Raw genomic sequence first — 13380 nt, 5'->3', positions numbered from 1 at the left:
AATAGAATGGGAGGGATTCTTTATGCTAGATATATTCAACGGCATGAGACATTTTTGATGAGTCACTACAACAGCATTAGTTTTATTCTTAAAGTTCGTCTATGTAGCATATGGAAACACTGAAAATATGTTTCGTTCCATACCTCTGCAGAAGAAGCCTAAATTTACAAAAAGCATATATTCAGATCTCTGTGACAGTGAAAATGTACAAAATAACATTTGAGAATGAGCTGCAACACAAGGTAAAGGAAATCTTTCCTTCATCTCTTAAACCTCTTGCGACTGAACTCAATAAAAAGCCTCCCCACTGGGAAAAAACTCCCATTGCATCATCAAACTGACCTCTTGTACATGTGTTAGAATTCTATATCAGTGAGGCACATAATCAATGTTTCTGTGGATCAATGATGAGGTTTTGAACAGTTTTACTCTTGAGTGATTGATTCTTGTCTTCCCTTCCTCGCTCCAGCCTTTGCAGATAGATGACAACTTCTGCGGCCAGGACTTCAACCAGCCACTGGGCGGGACCAGCACCATCGAGGGTACCCCCCTCTTCATTGACAAAGATGATGGTATGACCTCAGTGGCGGCTTACGACTACCGTGGCAACACTGTGGCTTTTGTCGGCACGCGCAATGGCAAACTGAAAAAGGTAAGAATGGTGCTTTCGCCCTCAAATCCAATGAGATCCAGGCTGATTTGGGTGGCTGGTGGTGTGTTTTCTGCAAGAGAAGCCTTGTACAACCAACCTTTTCTTCCTGTTTAATGGACGTCCAATGAAAATGGATGTAACTCATTAATGTTTTCTGTTTTTGATGGCGAGTAGCACTTCAGCCTGTGGTGGTGGTCCGGGTCATCACTAAGTGAATCTGGGTTGTGACTTAATAGAACCCGCCGTTCTCACAGGCAGCTTAATCATTTTTACACCAAGCACTAAACAGACACTTTTAATAGGAAGATTGAATGCAGTCAGCACCATTTTTTCTCTCACGCCATTTCCAGCAGGACACTGAAGTGCCTCTTTAAAGCCTGTTAGTTTAACCAGCAATTTGAAGCAAGTCTGCAGCTCTCGCCCTCACTGATTGTCATCTTAGTCACGCCGGACATAAAATGTCAGTGCTGTGCCAACACCAAGCTCGGCCTTGCCTCTCATTTTTAAGAGCTCACCCTCAATCAATCCAGCCGCTATGACAGGAGGCGCGGGTGTGTTTCTGGTCAACTGGGCAGCGCTGACTGATTCAGGTGGATAGACGGAGGAGGGGGCGCGGAAAAGAGTCATGATGGATGTTAACTTCTGTTCGTCTGAGCTTTGGTGACACACACGTGCATTGTCACTTTACAAACCAGGAATTCCTTTACAGGCTTTGAAAAGGATGAACGATAATATCAGCACATCGTGGGTATCAGCAGATGCGGGTCATTTTAAAAATATGTATACGGTGTGTGATGGCTGCTCTTAATCTCTGCCCACTTTTGCTCAATTCTCCTCATCTTTGATGAAGAAAAAATACAGTAAATATATAATTTATAGGTTTTTGTAAATGTTTTGGAAATAAAAAATATAATAAAGTTTTCATGTGAATATCATATAAACTTGTTTTCTTAGAGATAACATTGAATCTGTAAATATGAGTTATTGACCAAATCAATATAAAAAAAAATATTGGCATGTTGGATTTCAGTAAGAAACTCTAATATTGTGCATCTCTAGTTTTTGATGTTCTAGATTCCCAGCCAGCCAACATGTATACAAGTATAAAAACTTTTTGATGTGTTGTGGCCTTCTGTCCTCACTCAAACTTTCTGGAAACCTCCTTCCAGAGCAAAAATATCCAGTAATTTCTGGGCAGTCAGAGACTTTTTGGAAAAGTGAAGCCCACATGTGCTTCCTGCTTGGTGCTCATTGGTCATGACATTCTGTCCCTGATTGGTCACGCCCCGACCATGTGATTCTTCCTAGGGGAAAGCAAACAGCTTGTATATCTGAGCGTGGATGACCAGTGGTTAAGTCAGCGTGAATAACAAATTAAAGGCACTGCCAACCTTGTTGTCTATGTTAGCAGCTGTTGTCATCATGTCCAGCCTGCGTGAATGGTCACGTGATCTATAGTATCAGGTGCGTCATTGTGGACAGAGAGGAGGAATGCTGTGAATGCAGGGTCATCGAACACTAAGAAGTAGAACTCTCTTTTGTTTCTACTCCGCGCTGGAAATGTGCGAGTTGAATAAATTAGATTTGAAATCAAAAGGGTTTTTTTGTTTTGTTTTTTTTGGGCTGACTTGTACATAAGTTTTGTCATGTGATTGTAAGTTGTGCACTGACAATATGCACAAAGAATTCAATTCTGTGCGTGTAATACGCTCGTGTGCTGCTTGCGTGCTTTCCTGTGTGGTGTCTTAGTGTGTTTGTATGTACGTAGGCAATGGAGGACGGTGCTCTCAGGGTAAATGGTAGCTCATTAGAATTCACACTGTTTCCCTCCGCGCTGCTCAAGACCTGTCATCTATTCAATATTATGAATATATAATCAGCCTGTGTGTTTGTGCAGTTTTTAATGCTCGTTTGTGTATGCGCACAGTGTTTGTCACTCACAGTAGGCATAATAATGTGTGTGCTGTGCGTTTAGGAGAGAGTGAGAGACGACAAACAATACAATGTTGACTAAGATTCACTCCTGTGCATTTGTCAGTGACACCCATTCACTCTTTATTTTAGTCCTCTGTGCTGTGAAGTGTGTGTGTGTGTGTGTGTGTGTGTGTGTGTGCGTGCGTGCATCATCACCTGGGAAAAGTGCCGCAATAGCTTGCTGATGTATGTTGTGTTTATGTCCTATCATAAATACCTGCAGCTTCTTTTGCTGCCCCCCTTTTCTGACAGAAGCCCCTTACAGCAAAATTCAGATTGCATGAAAGCGTGTGTGTGTGTCTGTCTGTGTGTGTGTGTGTGCACACACACACGAACGTATGTGTGTGTCCTGCAGCTAAGAAAAGCTGGATGAAAAATTAAATGAGGGGAAAAAGGCAGCGTAATAAAGAGATGAAGGAAAAGAGCAGCTGAATTAATAGTCTGTGATAACAGATTCAACCACTGATATGGCAGCCACTCATCCCCCCTCTGCTCTGTGTTTGTGGGTCAGTGTGATTTTGTGTGTCTGTTTCCTATCTCATTAGTGAAATTTGATTTTTATATATATATATATATATATATAATTATATACTCTAGTGGATCTGTTTCTTCATGTGCTGTCAGCTGCTGACAGTTTAGTGGGAGTGCGTGCAGACCATGATGTAATGACGGAGCTTGTCTCTGTTCTTACACTTCTCCTCAGGAGAGCACTAGTGTATAGTGATGTTTATATAGCCATGCCTGAAGGGTTGGAGGGAGGGGAGTGGGGAGGAAATATTGGTAGAACGGATGAATGCCCTTCAAGGAGGCAGTTTTCGGGTTAGATGTATCGTGCAGTGAAGCATTGATAGAAAGCCAATACATGCACTTACACTGCAAGTATGAAATGGAGGGAAAAGCTTTTAATATCACTACTGCATAGATATTAATAAACAAGCAGCGTAAGGCAGCCAGATCTGGCTCTCTTCCGGGACAATTTCTGAAAAAAGTTTTTTTTTATTTTTTTTACCGAACTTCTGCCTTCATTTGGCTCAACTTGAAGTCCTCAAATATCTAAATTCTGAGCTTGACTTTTAACAACCCTTCCTTTGGCTCATCCTCTCAAGGTTGTCCATAGCTTCAAGAAAGCGTCTGTGTTGGCCACATTCACGTATGCATATGCGCACGCACACACACACACACACACACACACACACACACACACACACACACACACACACACACAAAAGAGTTTTACTAATGAGTCCTGGTTTGAGTGAGTGTAGATGGGAGAGATACAGGGAAAGAAATGGAGATAAAGTGAGAGATGGGGGAGATAGAGAGGAGAGCAATAAGAGGTGGAGGGGAGATGGAAGTGATGAAGAGTGGTGGTATCCACTGGTGTGATTAACTCATTCCAGCGGTCATCTGGATCCTGCTGTGGTCAAGGACACAGCGGTGGCCTGGCCATCCACTGCACTCCATATTTAGGATTAAGTGTTCATTCCCTTTGACTGTTTGATTATCTCTGTCTGCCGTTGGTCATCGCGCCTCACGCCAGCTTTACAAACAGAATCATATCTCACTCTCTGTCTTTGGAGCCTGGCCGCCTCTTGTAAGTACAGCAGTGGGCAGTAATCTGGTCACATTCAGTGGGTTCCCTTGCATGACTGCACTTGAGCCATTTGATTGGCCTACTGTCGTGTACGTCAACAGGGAGGAACCTACATATTCAATGCCCGCCTCTAGAACACCAGGTGGCGGTATGTCCCGTCCCAGCTGGTAGCAGACAGACTTCCTTCCATTTTTGTTTTCGAACTTTGAAAAGTTCAGTATCGGTCATGATTACATGTACTTTTAAAGTCCAGTTTTAGTTGCACTAACACAATGATACAACTTTTTTGGACATTGTTTCATGAATAACAAGACATTGTTGGGTTTTCTCTACAAAAAAGCATTTTATTTCACAGATGATGAATCCGAGCAATACTCTTACACGTATTGTAAATCATTTTTAAACCCACACACATTTACACACAAAAATGAGTTAAGATTCCTCAGCTGTGCCTTCCACAGGGGGCCGATGCGAGCCATCTGTTGTGTGTATGTGGCCAGTGTGCCAGGTGGTTGGAGCCCCGAAAGCCCGCTGTGTGCTCCTTGTGGCCATGCCAGGCTCAGGTGGGAAGATGCATACGCAGGATTGAACTGAAGTTGCATTCAGGCTTCACATGGATGTCTGAATAGACGCGGTGAGGAAAACAAGAAAGAACCGAAATAACCCTCTCAACAGTTTATGTGGCAGAGGCACAACTGATTCACCTGTACTTCTCACCTGAAAATGAGCTGAGCAGGTCGATACATGAATGTTGATTTATATAGAACTACAAAGTCTCATGTCCTAACAGCAATAGAACAAAATATTTGCTTTAAAAAGGAGGGAAAATGCCTCCATCTCTTCTGATCTCGTACCCACATGCATAGTGGTCAGTTTTCCACTGTCAGCAAGGGAGGCGATGACAGCCTGGTGCCTCCGTTAGTAACGTCAGAGGCTTTTTGTCATCCCGGTTACAAATTCAAGCCGTCTGTGTTCAAGCAGCCCAAACTGTTCAGCTCGTGATGAATTTGAGAGACAGACTAGAGCAAAAAATGTGCGATGACTGCGTTTGCGATAGAGAACGTAAAGTACTAGGAAAAAAAAAAGAGCACAAAGGTAATGTCTCGTCTTTTCAAAGTGAATACTGTATCAGTCAGATTTATTAGGTGGTTTAATTGTGTCGTGTAAGGGTTATAATGGACTAAAATATTCACTCAGTACATTGCTTTAACGTGACATTTGACCCCCCGTGTTTACTTGTTTATGTGTGAGGTCACACGTGTTTGTTTTCGTTCATATGATTGGACCATTAATCCACAAAGGAACAAAACACACAGAGGAAGCATATCAATAGTAATTAATAACATGCATGTGTTTTCCTTCTTTGTAAGATGCTTCAGTGAAAATCCTCATCAGGAAATGGGATAAAGACACTGGAAAAGAGTGCAGTGTGCTGGGGTGTGTTTGTATCATCATTTGGCTCCGCCAGCAAGCCACGAGTTGTTTGACCCGGGCAGAAGCACAGAGGCCTGCTTTGTGTGGGTGTTGGTAGCCCTCGGTCATTAGTTCACACAACTGCATGCAGTCACACACGCACACACGCACAGAACGAATGAGAGAGAGGGATGGGAGATACGGAGATGCCGAGAATGATGAGGAGGATTAGATGCGATGTTGGAAATAAAAGCTAAAACAGAACACTCAAGACAAAACAGATAATTTACACTTTGCATTTAATATTTTTCCACTTAATTTAACTTTTTTCCCAGAGCACATCAGTCATCCAATCTTATCAGGATGTTCTCAAATTAACAGCAAAATGTCATTTTCTGCTTTTGGTTCTTCTTCCTCTTGACAGCTTTTAAAATGGTGTTTTCCTATTACATGCAACTCAGTTAAGCCATGATGTGAGAGTGACAAACCAAGCATATACAGTATGTCCCGCTCCATCTCCCTCACCACCAGAAGCCTCTCTTGGCATGCAACCTCAGCAAGGAATCAACTCAATCAAATGAAAACTTCTGTGTCTAGCTGTGACTGGCTAACAAAGGACACACTCGAAGAGTCCCTGCTGCTTTTTCATGCTGGCCAGCGCAGCCACAGCACTCAAGGACAGAATGTGTGGAAAACTCTGCACACTTGTCAAGTTTTGAGAATGTCTCTGCATGCTTGTATATGCTTATTGAAGCATGTGGATCATATCAATTATCTCGACTTATTGCCAGCTCCTGTCTTCTCCCATCTGTTAGTGTGTCGTCTCGTCTGGCTACACTCACCCTAGCACTCGCATACACATTAATACACATTTGAGCCTTGCAGGGTCTCATTGAACACATCTCAAGTGTGTGTCTTGAGGCCTCATGTGCTACTTTTATCATTCTGTGAGGAACAGCAATATAGATTGTTGAACAATATGTGTGACTGTCTCATTCCTACTGAAATAGACATTGTATAACCGGTTATGAATTAGTAAAAGGAATCATCCTCTACTTCTTCATGTTGTCCCTGCTTATGTTCTCTTTATTTTTTCTTTCATCTGCTGCTCAGATTCTTATTTTCAGTTCGGTCTTTCTGTCTCCTCCGGTGATTTCCCTCCCTGATAACAGGTGAGACATGCGAGTATGTATATAGAAGACATGTAATGGTTACTATTTTCCAAAAGTCCTCCAGGAGAGGGGAGCAGAGCAAAGAAAGAACCTCTGCATCCATGTATACATCAGCGAGGTTTGCTATTTCTTAACCGTCCATCATATCTACTTCAAAGTTGGTGGGTTTATGACTCCAGAGTAGGTAAGTTTGAAGTGATTCGAATGGACTTTAAACAAAGGTGGTCAGTGGTTTAAGCAGGGCCAGTAGCTGTCAGTGTGATGGTCAGATGTGACAAGAATTCAACTTTATTTTTGCAAATCGGACTAAACATTCATTTTTGTTTGATCTTATTGGCATAGTATGGTGTGGTTAGCTCTACCAGGCTAACTACCACAGCGCACAGGTATCACGGTGCTAATCTGTGCTTCACTAAAACTCACCTCCTTTTTTTTTTTTTTTTATTAAGTTAATCAATGATGAATTTATTTCGTGGTGGTATGGTTAAAAGTGGACCTGCTGAAGAAGACAACAGACGAGAGAGGTAGAGAAACGAAGCTAATTACTCAGCTAACCAAGTAGGAAATACGAATGCAGTAGCAGTTGTTACTGTAGATCAACGAGGAAGTAACGTAAAGAACACATCTTGGGATGCAGTGAGCAATGAAGAAAATGGCCAGAATGAAAGAGTTGAGAGGTGCACAGTTACGCCAATACACAACTCACCATGTCATCAACTTGTGTGAGCGCAGTGTAAAACCATGTCACAACCATTTGAGGTCAAAGTCAAAAGCATCAGTAGAAATACTTCAGGGTAATGGTTCCCATGACATACCGTTATTAAATTAGTTATTGTCGCAGCACTCTGAAGGAATCTGATGCCCAGTATTTGCTGGAATACACCAACTCAGTGAGGTAGTGCAGTGGAAGATACAGAGAAGTAGCAGCAGCATATTCCTGCGCCTTTGGCCCAGTAACCCTCACCACCGACTGCTTTTCTTTGAATTGCACGATACATGCAAACGGTATTCTGCACAAAAGATTATGAAGTAGTGGCTCATGTGGCTAATTTACTGTTAAGCCTGCAATCGTCATTCAAGAGCATAAATCTTCATTCCTAATGTCATTTAGGAAGACATTGGGTCTTTTGTTCCCAAAACCAGATGGACATTCCCACATGATGTGTAAAAATGTCCTTTTTTAATTCAGATCACACAGGATGCAGAGTGGTTATATCGTCATAAAACTTCATATTCCTTTTTTCTGGTCAGGCATCTGGCATAGGCACTGCTGAGACCAGAAATCAGATGATGATGATGATCAGATGATTGAATTAATATTGAAATATTAAGGGGACAAGTTTTTGTCAGCTGATTTGTGTTCATAATGAGCACGTGGATGTCTTCAAGCAGTCCGTCTCAGGTGTTTAGGAGTTTGGATGAGTGGTTCTGGTGGAAGCTGCGAGTGGCACTATGGATGGTGATCCTCTCACGAGTGTACATACCTGAGAGAAATTTAGATGTAAAAGTGAACATACAAACTCTTAGAAAATGGAAATTTATTACTGGGTTCACACACACACACACACACACACACACACACACACACACACACACAGTCTCATTAAACCACGATCTCAACTTCATATGAAAGAGCCTGGTCTGCTATAATGATCCATATTTCTAACAAGCACGACTGACTTTGGGGACACTTTTAAGTGCTGCCAGTTGATTGTCCTGTTTAAAAAAAAAAAACTCTTGTAAAACTCAGTGCCCAGTGTTGCCTTGCACCTTCACCAATGTAGGACCAAGTGTTCAAAGCTGATCAGTTCTAAAGCACAGGCTGGATTACACTGGCTGGATCCCACGTTAACTAACCCTATTGACGGGAATGGTCCGGTCCTCGATTATTTCAGTCCTAACGCATTTTGGGCCGCTCCAACAATGTGTGACTACACACTGCGTGGCTTTCATTCACTACTTTAGCGTTCCCATCCTAATTCTCTACTACCAAGGGTTAATGAGGCAAAGTGAAGTGTAGATGAGAGAGGGAAACAGAGGGAAAGCTGGGAGAGGAGACAGCGGGGAGAGCAAGCGGAGGAGATGAATAATAAATGTGCCACGCTAGAATCCATTTTTAAAGGAAGATTAGAAGAGTCTGGATGCAAGCTGGGGATGCTCACATGATCCAAGTGGAGACCTGGACAGCCTTATTTCTAGGTCATCTCCATTAGACATCTCACCATGGAACATCAAAGAAACCCTGCTTTTAATAACATACGTGCGAAGTTTGCTTAACTCTCTTTTTCTTTCTCATTTGGCTGAACCAGATACCAGACAGGTCTACCTCCTGGATGGTCCAGTGTGAATACTCAGCTGTCAGCACTGGAGGCTGAGTAAATAATCATCTCTGAGGCTGAAATAAGACATTCCAACACTTGTTTTATACATCTGTTGCGTCCATGTATGATGTACAAAGGTCTTCACAGAGTTAATGACTAACCCTCTTCTGAGTCTGGTAGCCTTTTGTTCCTATTCCTCAATTCCTCCAGTTGTCTCTAGAGACTAACCTTCCCTTCATTCATGACACTTTGATGCCCCTTGTTCCTGGGCGGTGTTGAGCTGCAGCAGGCTGTGCTGACCCGGCGTGCCCTGCAGCTGCTCTCTGCCTGCTCCTGTAGCTTAACCTCACAGTTCTGCAGCTGCTGGTTCTGCCTCTTGATGTTTGCCTGCTCACAGCTCAGCCACCAGACTGGACTCCTGAGGTTGTTGCCCTCTCTGCTTCTGTCCATGACTGCTCTGAGCCAGGCCTTTTCTTTGTCATCTAATATTTGGTCCATATTTGACAGAATGGAAAACCAAACAACCTGATCATGCTCAATATGCCTGCATAGAGTTGTTCCACACTGTCGCTGTCCTTGATAGAGTCCTGTAAAGGGGACACGGTGGAGACCAGGACACCCTCCAACTGCTCTTGAGAGCTGAGATCCTTGTAAGTGCCTTGCTCATATATTTACAAATCAAACTGCAGCAGAACCCTGGGGCCAGCCCACCTGCTTTCTATTTTCTCCTGCATCATCTTGGCTCCCCTCAATTGTGTCTTCCAGCCTCACCAGCTCGCCAAGTCCTGCAGTAAGGAATCCATCACTTTTTTGGAGTGCCCTCCAGCAAGTGATTTCCAGCTGTTGAGGCCCCTTGTAGCTTCTGCATGTACCATATTGTGATAAACCCTTTTTGACACACAGCACAGTCCCTTAAACTTGCCCACACACTCTGCTTGTGAACGAACACTCCTTGCTCTGCCTCTCTAGTTGTGGGTGGAGGCAGTAGGCTATGACCCCTCAACCCGGTCTGGGACTCCCACCTTGTTCTGCAGCTTAACGGTACTACCTTCCCCCACTAGCACTCGATAAACATACAGCCACTTTAACCTTGCTAGTTTACTGGACTAGTGGGTTATTTGTGTACAATGTCAGACTTTTAATATTGTATCGGTCTCTAAGTTGAATGTTGGGGTTAGACCTTTAGTGAATATTCATGGTTTTTGATATAAGATCATGTTTGCATGCCTGTAGAGAGGAAGTTACAGGTTAGAAAGGGAATTTAGCATCCTGGCAATCCTCTGGAAATGCCAGCTGAAACAGCCAGCAGCACACCTGGTGGATGACACAGTGCCAAGGCTTCATGGGCATACTCACTTCTGGGAAGACACACATACACACACGCACACACACCAGAAGGGATGTCATATCGCAAGCTAACAAGCCAAAACGAGCATGTTCACGCAGGTATGTACAAACTCCGATTCACACTGGGGCACGTTGGACTGCAGCACCGTGTCCAGAGGGTACAGCAGGAGTGGCGCAGCAGGTGTAGATTACCTTTGGCCCACAGTAGCGTTATCTCACATACACATATACCCACTCATGTCTAGCACACTCATGTCCTTGTGATTAAACCCAGCAGCTCACAGTATATGCCTTGGCTTAGAGGAGGCTGTTTTGGCTGTATAGCTCTAAACAAACCTGGAACGGCCACAGAGCAAAGCACCAAAACCTCTCAGATATTAAAGGTTTAAGCATTTTATTTTATGGACATAATGACTTAATCTGGCTCAATCATCACTTATGGGCCTCTTGATGTGTGTGGTGGTGACTGAATCTGCAGTGCCTCTGCCTGTATTTCAATGTTGTTATTTTTGTGGACTCTCTGTCCAGGTAGTGGGTGCGTACATCCCCTCACCTGTGGCAGCAGGAGAAAAAAAAAAATCCTTCCCTGGAAAATGGCCGCACATTGGAGCAGTGAAGAAAGAAGAATTAAAGCTCTGCTGAGGTGAAACAACAAGTGGATGAAGCTTGTTGAAGAACAAGAGTGAATCTTGGTTTGGCTTTCACCTGCTGTGAACGCTGAAGGAGATGCTGGAGATGAAGAGCCATGCTTGTCTGGTGGCTCTATTGTCCTAGCCAGCGGTAGCTTGTTCTAACGAGTATTAAATTTATGCTAGCTGGCTGTTCACTTGAACTGGCTCGTGGTTCACATGTGGTAGCTGATCAGTGATAGGCGATTGCAGGGTTGGGTGGGGTGTTCATACTGTCAGAGCAGGGGAAGCACACTTCTATTGCCGTTGAGTCGGGGGGGCGGAGGGCGGCAATTTGCATCAATATTTTACAAGCCAGACCAAACCATGAAAGGGACTCTACCTGTAAAGACACGAGAGCCCTATTGTGGATACGTGATAACACAAGACACCACACTCTTCCCTTAAATCCGTAAATAACCTGCATGTAAGGAGCCTCTTCATCTTCATTACACCAAATGATGAGTGTAAATATGCGAGTTCCTATCAAATTAGTTAATCTGGCGTGAAGAATGCAGACAGCACCGCATAGACGCTCTTATGGGAAGCCAATGAAGCAGGCTTATCAGATTATCCATTGCTGAGCTAATACTGTAGATCCATAATAGATTGTTTTTGATTAGTTCCTCTGGTTTAGTGACTTAAAGGTGATTAACATGCATAGAAACATATTTGTATACATTCACAAGTGAAGGAGAGTTTTGCAATTTGCCTGGAGTGTTAAATGAGTAGAAAAGGCTTGTAATGTATTGTGAGTGTGTAACTGTGGCATCACAAGACTGTCATATGGTTTGGGAGCAGTTGAAGGCCACAAGGCAGGGCACACACACACACACACACACACACACACACACACACACACACACACACACACACACACACACATTAAAATACCCTTGAGACACAACAGCTCCCCACGTTCATCCTTCTCACACAGCATGGTGGCGTCTCCTGCGTCTTACTAATTACCCCCCCAGCCCTGCATCCCCCCCAAAGGGAGTAGGTTTTTGCCTGAAGCAAACTCACAACGTTAGCTGACTGAGTGCCTTGCCTCCAGCGCGCCTGTTTTTATTCCGCTCTCCTCCTGACCCGCACCAGTCACACTGAAGTACCCGAGAACACGCTACCCAACATGCCATTAATCATCCGCTGTGATTGGTTAAACATTTGCTGCTGTAAATTGGTTGTTTTTCTGTCCTGCTGAGCCTGCAGTTTCCAAAAAAATAATGTTTTATAGCATGCCGACACAGAACTGGTTGGTTAAAACAACTGGTTAGATTTAGGTACAGGTCATTTATCATCTGCCATTCTAGCATATTAATTTAGTTCAAATAATTCTATTTTTATTTTTTCTTATTATATTCATGTCAAATAGGAATTTGTGATATGGACAAAAGCTCTTACCCTGATGTTGGTCATTTCATATCGCGATATAGTATGTTTTTAATACTTTTAATGAAAGATTGACAAATTAACCATGTCTCATGATCTCATGATTATTTTCTTTATAATCCTGTGAAAGAAATAAAACTCAAAGGCACTTTTCTCTTTTTATTTGACATTGAGCAACAGAATTGCTAGCAACGAGAAGTACGTATAAATAACGTAAAATATAGAATAACAAAAACGATGTCTCTATTTAATCAGCAACGTAAAGTCAAGCTGTAAAGCAGTCCTGCAACCTTTTTTACAACAGTTTCAAAATAAAGTATGGAGGTTTATATTTTTTAATAATATGAGACATTTTTATGTCGTGCTACGATATTTATCCCAAGAATGCACAGCCAAACATCAGGGTTCTGTTAATAGTTTTTATTACCTCTTCATGTGTTCTCATGTCATTCTCGTGTCATACCAGGATAAATTCTTTGTCCTCTGATTTCGATGAAGTAGTTTGGGTTGATTTTGAACGACCGATGACTTGAACTACTTGATCAAGACTGAACTTTTGTCCACTAGTAACTTGCTGGTGCTCCATACTGAAGAAACGTGCTTCCAGTTTCTTCTTTGGCTCATTTGTTATTCTAATGCGCACTCTTAATGTTGGCTCGCTATTTCAGTTAGTACTAATTAATGTTTGGTGCACTCTTGAGGACTTTCAAATCTTCAGACCACTGACACACTGAAAGGTTTAACTGATTTTTAATATTTTAATCGTGAAACACCAGACACGCACTTTTTTGCATTTGTATGAATGAAGCCATGGATGAACTGAATTGGCCTGCTGAAGAGGAAGTAA

At 42.8% G+C, this 13380-nt stretch overlaps 1 protein-coding gene across 3 annotated transcripts in view; it reads left to right on the top strand.

Annotated features, from left to right (window-relative positions):
* plxna1b (plexin A1b) overlaps positions 1 to 13380 on the top strand; it is a 199720-nt gene that overhangs the window by 51863 nt on the left and 134477 nt on the right. For all 3 annotated transcript variants that reach the window (XM_086198826.1, XM_086198827.1, XM_086198828.1), the window contains exon 3: positions 470 to 652. In XM_086198826.1, the coding sequence (XP_086054952.1) occupies positions 470 to 652 (183 nt within the window). The remainder of the gene's footprint in view (positions 1 to 469; positions 653 to 13380) is intronic.

The sequence above is a fragment of the Aulostomus chinensis genome, chromosome 3 (assembly GCF_037954235.1).
Source record: "Aulostomus chinensis isolate RoL2024-O1b breed Wild chromosome 3, RoL_Achi_v1.0, whole genome shotgun sequence".
NCBI classification, from domain to species: domain Eukaryota; kingdom Metazoa; phylum Chordata; class Actinopteri; order Syngnathiformes; family Aulostomidae; genus Aulostomus; species Aulostomus chinensis.
The sequence above is the reverse complement of the archived record's forward strand: the minus strand, read 5'-3'. Positions and strand labels throughout refer to the sequence as shown.